This window comes from Callionymus lyra, chromosome 3 (genome assembly GCF_982586985.1).
Source record: "Callionymus lyra chromosome 3, fCalLyr1.hap1.1, whole genome shotgun sequence".
Lineage (NCBI taxonomy): Eukaryota > Metazoa > Chordata > Actinopteri > Syngnathiformes > Callionymidae > Callionymus > Callionymus lyra.
Window position 1 is genome coordinate 24,460,347 of NC_141820.1, and position 14,584 is coordinate 24,474,930.

At 41.4% G+C, this 14,584-nt stretch overlaps 1 protein-coding gene across 1 annotated transcript; it reads right to left on the minus strand.

The window, feature by feature from the left end:
• Nucleotides 1–4,786: 4,786 nt before the first annotated feature.
• LOC148083967 (zinc fingers and homeoboxes protein 1-like) lies at nucleotides 4,787–14,247 on the minus strand. The gene is made up of 8 exons (XM_087787221.1): nucleotides 13,937–14,247; nucleotides 12,176–12,528; nucleotides 10,573–11,142; nucleotides 9,893–10,019; nucleotides 9,388–9,807; nucleotides 7,820–8,551; nucleotides 7,628–7,759; nucleotides 4,787–6,181 (listed from the first exon to the last, which is right to left on the minus strand). The coding sequence occupies exons 2-8, from the start codon at nucleotides 12,469–12,471 to the stop codon at nucleotides 5,849–5,851; spliced, it is 2,610 nt and encodes an 869-aa protein (XP_087643347.1). The 5' UTR covers nucleotides 12,472–12,528; nucleotides 13,937–14,247; the 3' UTR covers nucleotides 4,787–5,848.
• Nucleotides 14,248–14,584: the final 337 nt, after the last annotated feature.

Consider the following 14,584-nt stretch of genomic DNA (forward strand, 5'->3'; position numbering starts at 1 on the left):
CCGGCAACATCCTTAGTTGCCATAGTTACCATCCTTGCTTTTTGAGAGCCCTGGTTAACAACTCTTAGTTTAGTTAGTTAGTATCAGTATTTAGATCATGGTTTTCAGTATTAAAAGCTAATTAATGATTATTTTTCTTCCAACTTGCAGTGACTATCAATCCTGAGATGTGTGGAGTCAGTTCAGGTCTCATCACACACTTGTGCTGACAGTGCGTTCTTTGTCCGGCTGCTTTCACAAGTCGAGCGCCCGCGGTCGCCCAGGACTCCTATTTCTGGTGCCGTTTCCAAAGAAATCACAAGAATTTATTATGAGCTGAGACCTCAAGTGTTTGATGATAAGCATCACTTTGATGTGGCCGCCTGCCCCGACACTGATCCAAATCACGGGCCGTGTCCTCCGTGATGCGCGTCGTCGTCGCCGTTCTTGGAGAGTATTGTGGTCAAGAACTCATGAATTGAGTTGAATTTTACATTTTTTTATTGTTTCTTACTAGGTCGACTACCATCATAACAAGTTCCTTGTTTTTGTATCTGAAATAAATAAATATATGCTCAGTCTAAAGTCATTTTCTGACTTATATCAGGGTCATTTCAATAAAATAAAAATAATAATTGAATTTGAGATAAGCATTTGAATCAGAAACATGGATTTTTCAGATTTTTCCATGTCTTTCCCTTGTGTTGTCTCTGGGTCAAAGTGACGCGGTGGTAACACAAGGGATACTTCAAACACATTTGTTTTTGGGCCTCCGGGTCACCTTTACCCAACACAAGGGTTAATGAGGGGTTAATGTTGCAGATGTATCATATAATATATATATAAAAATGGATTGATAACATGAAAAGAATACACTATTAAAAAATAAACTTGTGTTCTTTTACCATTTCTTTTTACTTTAACTTAAATGATTAGATAAAACATTGTTTTTTACATGTAAAGATTACATTTTTACAGTAATTTGTTGAACTAAGAACATTTCTTAACTGTCAAATAACAGTATCAATATATTTCCTTTGCTGTAAATGACAAAAATGTGTCTCAAAAAAAACACATCTGCTGGTATTTTACTGTAAGAACGACACGATGAAGGACGTAAAGTGACAGGCGTCATGTGACCTACTGTCAGAGCAGGAGAGGAGGAGGAGTGAGGAGAGGAGGGAGGAGGTCCGAGTGATAATTGTCTGACAGATTCATGATTGATGATGTGTGTGTGTGTATGTGTGTGTGTGTGTTTGTAACAGCCTGAGCACAGATGTGAGCGACACACAACAATGTGTTTCTCTTTTCCAGCGAGTTAAACATCCTGCAACACGGAGTTAATGGCAGACAGACGTTTGCGACGTGAAGGAGATCCTTCAACTCAGTGGGTTCGACGACTCGACCCAGTTAAGTGGCGATTGGTTGGTGGAGAACCTGGAGTGCCGCTGGATGGAAGGGCGTCAGGGATGTTTGTCATTCATATATTCAGCTCTCAAAAAGATGAAGCCTCACTTTGTCGCACTCGTGCCGCCGTCATGTGACCCCTGTCTTTCTTTGGCTTCTGCACATTAGCTCAACGCTAGACAAACATCTCTTCGCGCCTCCTTTTCTCCTCATCATGTCGCGATCGTTCGCGATCAACTTGCTTCTGTCACTCAGTCGACCACTTACAGAGCCTCTGGCGGAGGAAGTGCCACCTGACCCCCATCCTTACACCTGGAAATACAGCTTCCTGATTGGTCGGCTACTAACAACGTTGTCATTTCCAAATTGAGCATAAACATTCCTTTTTTTTTAAATCTATTTCCGAGGTTTTTGAACGCAGCAAACTAGCCAAAGTTACAAGAAAACATACTTTAAAATAAGGTCAGGCCTGTATGTGACGTTGACATGCACTAAAAAAACGAGATGGTGTCCAAAAAATGTCCATGACTCAAACGGCTTAACTCTTGGCCAGAGATGAGATGTATTTTTCGTGAGCTTAATGAGTTATTTGTGTCATTTCTTCTTAACTCTGGTCCTGTCAATATTGTTGGAGCAGCTCTTGATGAAGTGGCTGAAAATCTACACTGTTTCATTCGTGGCATAAATCTGAGAAAACATTGACAGATTTTGAGCGTGTAAGAAGACTTTTTTTTTATTTAAGTGACAGTATGAGTATGATTTTTACTCCAGACAAAATATGCTTTTTAAGTACTATATTCACTCCACAAACTCTAAGGGTGAGGCTGAGAAAAGATCTATACACTTAAATATCATATATTTTCATGATACTGTATTTATATAATAATAATAATAATAATGTCTATTTATATAGTGCCGTTCTAGACCAGGGTCACAAAGCGCTTTGACAGCCATTCACACATACTGATGGGAGTAGGCAACAATAGAACTGTATCGATATAAAACAAAAAACATTTTTGTGTAGCAAATAGATAAGGTAAGGTAAGGTAAGGTAAAACTTTATTGATCCCTCAGGATGTCTCCTTCGGGAAATTGTTTACACTGAGAGATGGCACTCATCATGTCCTCTGCAGCTTTAAAAACAATGAAATCCCGCAAGATCCCAACAATGACTGAGGACAAGGGGATACAGTTGACTCCAGCAGCTTTTAAAGCTGATGTTTGGACATATTTTGGTTTCAAAACAAATGAAAGCAGTTACGACTTCATCAAGAGTCATGTGGTCTGTAAATTCTGCAACACCAGAGCCAAGTACTTGAAAATACCACAATATATCGTATCGTTACCCGGGCATTCAATCTGGAGCGTTCTCGCTAAACTCCCCAAACGCCATTTAATAGGAGGAAATAAACGCTTGACTTTCAATAAAACATTTAAATCATTGATTCAGTTGCGTCTTCCTTGTCATCCTTTATTATCACAGTCATACTCTATACTGTTTAAATCCACGTTTGCTAATCCTTTGTCAATTATTTATTAGTTCATTCATCCTTTCATATCCATTTGTTTAAAACAAATTTAGATTTTCAACCAATTGAAAGGTCTCAGATCATTAAATATGTGATTTTAAAAGATTTTGAACGCATCATTTAAAATAAATCGATAATTTAAACACAATATTTCAGCTATGACTCTTATGTCAATGTCAAAGATGACGTATATAAAGCTATGAATCAGTATGTATCCATAATCAATGAATGCCATAGATCTAGAGGATGTAGAATAATATCCCACAAAATATCACAACAATTCAATACAGACTAGTTGAGAAATTATTAATGAAATCATATATTTTTTAAACTTCATATGTGTGTGAAGAATGCTGATGAGATATGAAATAACCAGGAGTCGATTGAATAAGTTTCCCTTTTGGGTTTATCTACTTGTAGATCTGAGGCTAAAGGAGTCTCAGCAACCATGAACCGCACGTCACTGGTGTAAGAGTCGCCTGCTGCTGCTTCTGCTGAAAGACTTGAGGGAGGGTTGCTGTGATAATAATTCTCACACACGGTTTGAAAAGAAAAATGACCTGATGTTTATCAAATGCATCGACTCCGAGACCCACTTTCTGAAAGGCCTGGGAGAGCCATGAGCCAGAGCCACAGGCCAGAAAGGTAAACACTTTCGTCTGTCAATCAAATGGACTTCAGAGACTCTGACGATGAGAATGTAGTGTGTGAGAGCCCGAGAGAATGTGTGTGTATGGTGTGTGTGTCGGTGGTAAAGTGGGTTGCGTGCAGCTGGTGAAGTCAGATGCCTAAAGAGAGAGAGGGGGGGGGGGGCAGCGCTGTCCTCAGAATGACCCCGCAACACACACGCATGTTTACACTACACACACACACACACACACGCATAGATGCTGACAGAAGATCATATGACAACGTAAATAGAAATGAGGGAGACGTAATAAATAGATTCTGTAATCATTTATCTTATTTTGCAAAAGGAATCTTTACCATCACGAGCCATGAGCGCGAGGTGTGAGGCAGCGCTGCCACCTGCCGGCAGAAGTTAGAACAGCGTCAACAAAATGTCATTCCTGGCTCTGAGCCATTGACTTTTGAGGCCCTAGATTCCTAGAAGTTTCCGTGGGTTAGTGTTTGGTTACAGTATGTTTGACCCACGCTTGCCTTCATTATTTTCCAGGCGCTTACAATTTTTTTAGTCTCATAATCTTAAAACCATAATAAAGTTAAAGAGCGAGTTATAACTTGCCTTCATTTGACATTTAAAAAATAAATAAATCTGTTTTACAGGATGGCAAGATTTATTTTTTGATCGCATCGACCAAAAAAATAGAAAATTCAAAATCAAAATCAAACTGCTCTGGAACTACTTGCAACCTTGGCTCCTGTAGGAGTCTAGGAGAAATATCTGGAGATGCTTTAAGAAACAGTGTCTTTGTTAAAGCTAGATTACACGTCTCAACTTTGTACTACCTGCTGTTTCACTCATAAAAATTCAGATCTTGAGATAAATTACCGTTTAAACGAATACAAGGGGCATTATTTTAATAATTTAAGGAGAATATCGTTTTAAAATGTACTTTAATTCATCTGTTTGGTACCAATTACTTGTGGGACTTTCTTGATCAAAACTACGAAAAGGCGTAGAATAACAGCTACATTACACAAGCTATGTAATTGACCTCACTTTTCCATCCAGTTAACTACAATTTGCCATATTTTTGGTTTATCGAGAGCTCGTTAAATGGAACCGTTTTGTGAAACACCCCAGAGATGAACACATTTTGTCCACACCTGCAAGCCCCGGTAAGTTTTCATAAAGTAACATTCTTGCAAGTCAAAATATTTATGATTAGGAAAAAATGAAAACCATCAAACGTACTGTCTTTTTATTTTTCTGATCGCAGACAAACACAAAGCACAGAAATAATAAATAAATAGGAATACGGCTCGTGATCCGTGCCGGCGAAAATATGTGAAAGGGTCGTATTTTGGTGAAAAGCCAAACCTTTACCCGTATTTTAGAAATTTGTGCTGTCGTCGTCAGCAGATGTTCAGAGTCATGTGTATGAGAAATACAAGTAACATTGTTGCATCACCACTTCAGCAAGAAAACTGTCCTCAAAAAAACAAACCTAAAGCGTTTGAATTTCTGATTAACCAGAGTCCAGGACGAAAACATTATGAAGCGAATATGTTGTATAACTTCTTATGTATAACTTCCACATGATCAACTTTTACTTGTTTCACTACGTAAATCCAGTCTTGATGAAATGTATTAATGTACTTGTACATGTACTTAATGCAGTAGGTTTCACTGCTTCTTCACTGACTGGAAAGAAGAACGTCGTCATTAAAAAGACTTGTAGGCATTTAGTTTACATCCAATAATGGCGTCATCTTCTCCTTTAAAAACACAAGCCACGCATATTTGATACGCATGTAACAGCAGTGAAGTTTCAGCGTACATCGTCACGTCTTCGTGCTCACAGTCTTGAGGTAAAACTGTCGTCTCTGTGAGGTAAACGCTCAGTTCAGTCCATTCACGATGCGCTCTGAAATATTCTGGAAATTTTCCTCAACATTCCACTTCCGCAACAAGCTTGTACAAAATAACGATTGTTTGACAATGTTAATAAAAAGGTATCAAAAACAAGACCGCACAAATTGAAGTCATTTACACAACTGTAACTGCAAATATTTCAGCAAGGCAGAGAAACTGTCGCTCGTCTTTTTGAAATATTTTTCATATAAAACTTACCAAAACAGGCAAGAGACTGCAAAAGTATGAAAAAGGCCAGGCGTCAGCGCAAAAAAGAAAAGTCGTCCTTTCTCAACCGCAGTAATGGAGCCGCCCATGTCACTGGCAGAGTTACACAGAAGATTTCTTTTAAAAGTTTTTGGTAAATGTCATTGTTTAGAAACTCGCTCATCCATCATGTCCCCTCCTCCATGACCTCCTCGGACTCTGAAGGACCTGGATCCTCGGCTGCTGTTGGCTCTTCCTCCTCTTGATCCTGATCTTCCTCCACTTCCTCCTCTTCCTCTTCTTCTTCTTCCTCTGGCTCCACCAACTCCTCCTGCTCCTCCACCTCTTGGTCAGTGAAGGGCTCCTTCCCCTCCTCGGCTCGCTGCTGCGTGGTTCTGAACCAGTCCCTCACCTGCTCGTAGCTCATGCTGGACTTGGCAACAAGGTCGTCCAGGTCCTTCTCGTTCAGACTCCCGTGTTTGAGGTAGTAGTCCTTCAAAAAGTCGCGACCCGACTTCACCTGAAACCACATCAGCCACACAGTTATTTAAAGTGACAGGTGGAGGAGGTTCAACACACTCTCTTCAGACTCTCCCCTGAATGACAAGTTTATAATTATCACTAGATTCTATAAGAAGTTGAACTTATCTTCAGAAAATAGTCCTGTGATGCATGCAAAAATTTGATGTGGGGAAATGAAAAACAAATGGATACATCAATAAATGATAATAAATATGTGTTTGTGTCGTAGTCTCTCATTTTAATGTACTTTCTTAGCTCAACTTGTGCTGCAGTCTCTCAAAGAACCCTTGGCTTGAACTCAAACTCTATACGAATTAAGTTAAGAAAAAGAAGGACAAAGATTTTAACATTCATTTATAGAATATTTCAAAAATACTTGTCACATCTATTCAAGGCACCAACATTCATAAGAGGATGTATCATACTGAATGCAAAGTGCAGTGCTTTGTGTTTTATTTAATTTCTTTATTCTTCGTTTTGGGTTTTGTTAGTCAAATAAGAAGACGTTTTAAAAAAAGTTTCAGTCTACATCCAGTAGGTGGCAGTGTATCCCGTCTGAATTTAAAAACAGCAAGACTAGTGTACTTCTCTAAGCAACAAGATGAATCCCTGTAAAATAAAGTTTACTGTGATAGAAGAAAGTTTGTGCCCTTAGTTTTAATACATTCTGGTTATGAGAGACAGTTCAAACATCATAGAAGTTTTTAAGAGACAAAATTTACAAAAACCTAAGTTAGTTTTTAAAGACAAGTTACAAAAAAAGACAATTTTTCCTGAAAACATGATACAGTGTTTCGTGGAATATACAGTACGTTTCTGGATCTGAACAGAATAATTGTTTAAAACACAGAAGTTGTCTTTTGCTTTTTTTTAAATGCTTTATATATTCCATTGATGTAGACAAAACTTTGTTCCTGTTTTTGTTCCTCTATTTTCTGACTAGTTAATAACAGGAGTTCTGTGGTATTTATAATTGTTTGTTACATTGTCCATTTCGGGTATTTTTACAGTTCTAAAGTTAAAAAAATACAATTTATTGAAACAAATTTATATATAAATGAACAAACACATACTGAATAGAAATCATAATATTGGTTAGAAATAACTAAATAAATAATCCCAATTAAATTTCCCCCTAAATTGTTTACCCCTAATCTGAATTTATCTATGTCCTCCTCCGCTAGTGTAAAAATCTTCACTGAGACTTGGATAGATTGACTTTATCAAACCGTCTGGAGATCTCCTTCGGGAAATTGGTTAGTAGTAGTCTTGTTAAACACTAACCAGAAACTTTTTTTGCCAGTGTTGTAAACACAACATAGGATTTATTAGTTTAAATCTTGAAAAAAGAAAACAACGTAAAGCAATAAAAACGTCTCAGAGAGACGACAAGTGCTACCGTTTAGTAAAAAGCTTCTTTGAATTTCATCGTTGAACCACCGACCTTGATTGGGGTGGCGCCCCCCTGTGGTGACCCTTTGCTAGGATTTTGGCGTCTCGTCCTCCTCGACCATCCTCTGAACCTCTTCCTTCCTTTCTTCTGCACTCGCCCGCCGCCATTCAGCGCCTCGTCCACCTGTGTGTTGAGAGCCGTTAGAGCGGCGCCGGCCGGGCGGTCGGGCGGGGGACTGCTCACCTTCCCGCTCTGGTAGAGGTAGTACCACTTCAGGCTGCTGTTCTTGCAAGCGTAGCGCGTGTCCCCGAACCAGTTGACGATGTCGGACCTCTGCAGCCCGCTGTCCTCCACCAGCTTGTCGTACTCCTCCGCCGTCGGCCACTGCGTCCGCACGAACGCCTTCTTGAGCACGTGAAGCTGCTCCGTCGTCTTCTTCGGGATCTTCTTGTTGTTGGCCGAGGCGACGGGAGGCGTCGTCGGACTCTCGCCCTCGGCTTCGGCGGCGCCGTGTTGACTTACTTTGCGCCGCTCGATGAACCACGCGTCCACCTCCCGCCTGGTGAGTTTGGTCGCCACCCGCAGGCGGCTCAGCTCGTCGTCGGGCGGCGTGTCGCACTGGCGGTAGCTGGCCTCCAGGAGCATGAGCTGCTCGGCCGTCTTCTCCTTGAACCTCTGGGGCGTGAAGTCGGGAAAGGCGTGTCGGACCTTCAGCCGAGGGAGGCCGGGAGCGGCGGCGGCGGCAACGGCGGCGGCGGAAGCGGTGGGCGGGGAGTCGCTGGCGTCGTCGCTCGAGTCGATGACGATGGTGCCGGGCGCGGAGTTCTCGTTGAAGGGGCCGCAGGGGCTTCGGCCGCGCCTGCCGGACGGGCTGGTGGTCAGTAGCGCACCCTGCTGGTGTTCCTTGGCACTCCTTTGGTTGTAGCGCGTGTCACTGAACCACTTCTTGATGGCACGCTTGGACAGTTTAGTCACCTGATTGTAAAAACACAGTAGATGAATTGTTCTGAATTGTATTAAAAGTGAATGATCAATGAGTGGAATTTAAAATATATATATATATACTATAAAATATTGGTACTATACTGCTTATCAGCTGCAGCCAGGAAGAGTGAAACACCTTGTGTTTTGTCAACGTGATATTCAATACTAAGGGTCTGGAGTATTTACGAGTCATCAGTTCCTTGTTAGAGTTACAGACAAAAATGAATCCATCTTTATTTAAAGCTAGTTTTTAGCAGAAGTTTTAAGTTCTCCAGATAAACATTGCAAGTTCTATAAGAGTAGGCAGTAGATCGTGTGCGATCTGGAAACACTTGCCGTGTTTACCTGAAGCACTTCCTGTCTATTGCCACCATAATTAAGATAACCTCCCATGATGCCTTTCTACATTCTGCTCCATTGAGTGGCGGCCGCTTGGTTGCTTCAACACTGTATTTCAATATTTTTCCATGTCAAAAGTAATCGGCAGCTGCGTTTGGTGGGCTGGGCGGCAAAGCATTGTAGGTGCTGATCCAGTCAACGTTACTGAGAGAATTAAGAGGGATGGCTCTTCACATACAATTTTACATTTGCAACCTTAAATAAATGCTGCTGAATAAATGTTGCTCATTATCTATTTAGTTATTGTAAGTATTAATAACGTCAAGTCGTTAAAATAGAGGTTTCTGAGATAATAAACTGTGCCAGAATGTGGAAAATGTTGACGACAATTTGGGAACTTTTTTTTGTTGAATCTGGGGGGGATTTCAGAAGGTAACCCCCGTAATAGACGAGAGACCAGAAAAAACAATGTAATAGAGCAAAGTCACCTGCATGAGTCGTGAGATCTCGGCGTCAGTGGCGAACTGTCTCCGGCCGTAGCTGGCCTTCAGCACAGCGAGCTGCTCCTTCGACTTCTTCGGCTTCAACGGACCATTGAAGCTCAGAGGCGCGGTGGCGGACGTTTCCATCTTGGATTCCGCGGGCAGGGGTTCGGCGGCTTTCGCCACGTTTCCTGAGACGTTAGCCACCGCCAAGGTGATGGGTGAGGCGATGGGTACGCTGCCGCCGCCACCGGGTGGTACTTGTGTCAGCACGAGCCCGGGCTGGCCCACGATCTGGCACGTCTGGAAGATGGACGGGAGGCTGCTGCCGTTGGCGGAAGCCATGCTGGCGGGAATGACTGTGATGGTCGTGGAGGCACTTTGCTGCACGGACCCGTTACGATTCTTCTTGCGAGCCTCGTCCACCTGCGGGATCGGACGAACAAAAAAAAAATGTTGTGGGCCGGTTTTTCCGAACACGTATGGCGTGTGTCGTGTTAAAAACTCTCACCTCCTCCGGAGTCCAACTGACTCCACGTTTCAGACGCTGGGCCGAAAACCAGACTTTGATCTGCTCCTCAGTGAACTTGGTCTGCGACGACAATCCCAAGATCTCCGAAACCGATGGGTACGGAAATCTGCGCACAGCATAGTTTTCAGGTGAACCTGAGATAGCTTGAGGTGGCTTGATAGACTTCATGCAACTCACAAAAGTGTAACACAAATTACATTTTGATTCTGCTTAGGTGAGTCACAAACTACTGATACACTGAAAAAGGCAATATTTACAGCACTGTATCCATATTAAAAAAAAAAAACGTTAGTTTTATCCCCGCGATGACTGAGGACAAGAGGATACAGTCAACTCTGTATCGATATAAAACAAAAAACATGTTTGTGTAGCAAATAGATGCCACTCATCATGTCCTCTGCAGCTTTAAGAACAATGAAATCCCGCAAGATCCAAGAAATGACTGAGGACAAGGGGATACAGTCGCAGCAGCTTTTAAAGCTGATGTTTGGACATATTTTTGTCTCAAAACAAATTCTAAAAGTTGCGACTTCGTCAAGAGTCATGTGGTCTGTAAATTCTGCGACACCAGAGTCAAGTACTCGACAATATTACAAATATATCCTCGTTCCTACAGTATGGTGATATCGCATCGTCTCTTGCCAATACACGGTCCTTACCTGTTGTAGGCGCTGACCAGAAGGACGTTGTTGTCCATGGCGGAGTTGTAGGTGGGAATGCTGCTGATGGGGATGAGCAGCTGAGTCTGAGTGCTGCTCTGCTGCTGCTGCAGCGCCGACAACACCTGCGCCAGCGTCCCAGGAGACAGCACGCCGCCGGCACTTCCTTTCACCTGCAGAATGTTGCCGCTGTTCACCATCAAGCTCGGGGGGGCCGCCTGCACTACAGGTGGGGGGGTGGCTATAGGGGCCGGCGACAGTGACGGCGGCTCCATGTTCTCCTCGTTCTCCTCGTCGCTCTCCAATTTGATGACGTCAGCAGCTTCCAGATGGTGGAACCCGACAAACTTCTTGACCTCGAGTCGGCTTTTAGTCCGCATGATGGGCGTCTTGCTGAGAGCTATGCCGCGGGAGGAGGCGTCGTCCTCGTCACCCTCCAGTTTGACGTCCGGAGCGAGCTCGGGGAGAGTCTGCTGGAAAACGGTCTCGTTGTTTCGCCTCACCAAGGTGCGAGTGAAGTTTTCCTTGCCTGGGTGTAGGCGAGTGTTGTGGGCCTGAAGAGTGTCGTAACTGCAGGACGACAACAACATTTGAACAATAAGTCAACACAAAGTCTGTGTGGTCTGTGGATCAGAATCTACTGATGGTTCCTCGCACACGGTGCAGGACCAGAGGAGAGAAATCCTTCCAGGCTGTTGCTCCTAAGCTTTGGAACGATCTTCATCTCTCTGTGTGTTTGATGATCTACTGACTCCTTCAAGAAACATCTTAAGACGTTTCTATTTGTTCAGGCTTTTCTGGAACTCCTGTTGTGTTATCAGTTTTATCTTGATCTTTAAAGTATATACTTTATTGAATATTGTTTTGATTGTTTAAGCGCTTTGTGACCCTGGTCTGGAAAAGCACTATATAAATAAAAATTACTTACTTACTTACTTACAAAACCCTGTGAATACATCATTGATCACTAGAGGTTTGCACTGCAACATGTTGGACATGAATGAAAAAACTTTGAAACTTTTTTACTTTTGTCGTTATTTTTTTATTTGTATATCGAATAGTTTGAAAAAAAAATTGTCATTATTCAATTAATAGATTTAAATATTTTCTAAATGAATGAGTTTGATATCCTAATTTAAATAATTCAATGTTTTTAGACTTTTAAATTTGATAGAAAAATAATCCGAAGAAGCTGGGGCCTCCATGTAGGGCTGGGCAGTATTGGACAAGAAATCTGAGGGTAAATTATTCATTTCATATCTAGCGGATGCATTATATAATTTTTGGTGAGATTTGAAGAAAGTAGAAAGTTTACCATGACTAAAAATCATATAATACAATATTTTAAACTCATAAATCAGATAAGGAAATTGTTAATGTTTTCCAATTCACAAATGCAAGATGTTGATGTCTAACAAAGCATATCTAAAAGGATACATTTATTTCTTGACGCCCCAACCCTACTAATGAAGTCACAAAGTGTTTATTCAGAGAATGAGTCCTGGTCCCTCATCCTGTATTTATTTGTTTGTTTTAAAATGAGAGCGACTTGACATTTGTCTGGATGCTTCTGTTAGGAGCAATTACAAAGACGGAGACATACCTTTTGGTGTGAAAGTCACACTGTACACAGACGTACGAGGTGTTGTTGACCATGTCGGGATGCTCGTCGTCCACATGGGTGGTGAACAGGTTCAGGTCGGACGTCCTGAAGCTGCAGTACTTGCACTCGTAGCCTCCCTCCACCGAGCTCACTTCCACGAAGCGCTTCAGCTCCACCTCGTCGCTGTGAGACACCTGCATGGCCTCGTCCGTGTCGCTGCCCATCGCCGCTTCTTCCACCGCCTCCTGAGCGGGCAGGACCATGCATGGCGTGCTCGACTTCCTCCTGCTAGCCATGTTTCCTTGCCGTAGAACAACCTCACAGGGGCCCACACCTAAGTTACACCTCACTTTCTGAAGAAAGAGAAAGGAAAAAATAATCTTCTACAGGATTTTTTAACAGGATTGTATTCAAAACAAATGCAATCTCTAGTTCAGAGGTGGGCAGTTTATTTTCCTCGAGGCAACATTATGTAAGGATCCATCAAGCTGATAGAAAGAAGGAACAAAATCCCCCCCCCGCCAAAAAAAGAGAAAAATATGGCGTTATTCCGCAACATTTTATAACAAAGCTAAATAAGCTACAATTGTTATTTCAATTTATATAAAATATTATAAAAGCTTTGTTGTTATAGAATAATCATTCTTAACTTTACATCAAAATTCTTTAAAGGAAACATAAATAAATCCTGAAAATAAAAACGTGATTGTGATGTTGAAATCAATAATAAATATACATTTAAATTGTAATATGCAACCATCAGATGTATTCACGCAAGACTCCCCTAATAAACGTTTAGAAAGATTTTCATTTTCGAGTGACTCATCGTAAATTATTCTTCATTCGATTGAAATTCTAAAGGATTTATTCCACAAGTTTTGAAAAATTTAGCTTTTTAATTTCGTTATCAACATGTCTGCCCATGTTCGATCTTAATCCAAATTCAGTTATTGACTTGAATATCAATCCATCTCAGACAAAGACAAATTCTAAATTATCTTCTATATTGGACCAACTCTATTCAACTTACTCAACTTTATTTATAAAGCACTTAAAAAAACAACAGCGGTTGATAGAAAGTGCTGTACAGGAACATAAAAATATCACTAAAATAAGCACGGTTAAAAACACTAGGATTAAACTATACCGAATAAAACAAGTAAAAGGCACTAAAAAACGCTACCGAGTCTCACGCTGTGTTAAAAGCCAGGGAATAAAAGTGTCCAAGGCAAATATTTGGTTGACAGCTGGATGAGGAGTCATCTTTACATTGGTTTATAGTGAACAACTATGGCTTCAGACTTAGGGATGAGGAGCCAGACTAAATGACCTCAATACGAATGATGGTCTCAAGTTCACACTGCAAACAGAAACTAAAAACATTTCTGTGCACCTTGAGACAATGTAGAAAGGTTCTTAAAACTGAGGGGAAAATATATAAAAAATAATCGCAAATAAATGACAGGGGCTTGAAAGACATGAAAATCCAAAGGCCTTATTTTGTGGGAAGTGGCTCGTTTTGTTCTGGTATCACATCTGTCATTTCCTGACGATGACAGGTTCGGTTGGTAAAATGTCGTGAGGTATCAGAGATAATGTTCTGACCAGGAATGACTCTAAGAGTGAACAGCACTTAGAACTTAAATCTAAATCGCGGTCCAGGTAGTGTTGTCGCCCCGTGAGTGAGACACTGGGGCGACAACACTCACCGCAGCTGCACTAGCTAACGCTGCTAACAACCAGAGCAAGACGTTTGTTTACCTGAACAACACCCTGGAGTTTCCGCGCATCGTGGGACCAGACACCGTGTCTCTCACTCGGTCTTTGGCCCGCTGGTGCTTGGCTCGATGGCGGACTCACAGTCTTACCGTCTTCACCCACCGAGGATCCGCACGGCGGCGGAGGTCTGCAGCCTCTACAGGCCTCCAGCCGACATCCGGTCCCGCTTCATTCTCTCCTTCACCGCCGACGCAAGACTGTTTTACACTAAACCGATTATTATGGAAGAACTAACATCTTAATAGCATCAATATTAGTCAATTGTTGAATCTCATCCGGTTAGATATTTTCAAAGTAAAGTACGGAAAAGGGAAAGAAGAGGAAAAAAAAATCAAGTGACGTGACTTCTTTCTTCACGTGAAGCCTTACGTCACGTCCTGTTTATACGGCAATAGAACAGCAATTTTAAATTAATAATAATATTGTGACCACGTATTATTGATTTAATTTATGATGAATAATTGTTGCTTAACGCGTATTTGAATTGAAGTTTAATCTTGGTTTCCAATATGATTTGTTTTTATTTGTCAATAGTACTAGAACAGCCCCCACTAAAGTAAATAAAAGTTGTTGTTTTTTTAAGTTTTATTTAAATTTTAGATTTTTAAGAAATTAGATGACTTCATTCGT

Excerpts from the sequence above, each read along its gene's own strand:
- LOC148083967 (XM_087787221.1), bottom strand. The coding sequence starts at position 12,471 with ATGGCTAGCAGGAGGAAGTCGAGCACGCCATGCATGGTCCTGCCCGCT. Across the intron at positions 11,143-12,175 it reads TGTGACTTTCACACCAAAAG|TTACGACACTCTTCAGGCCC; the intron begins GTATGTCTCCGT and ends GTCGTCCTGCAG. Across the intron at positions 7,760-7,819 it reads ACCTCTACCAGAGCGGGAAG|GTGGACGAGGCGCTGAATGG; the intron begins GTGAGCAGTCCC and ends CTCAACACACAG.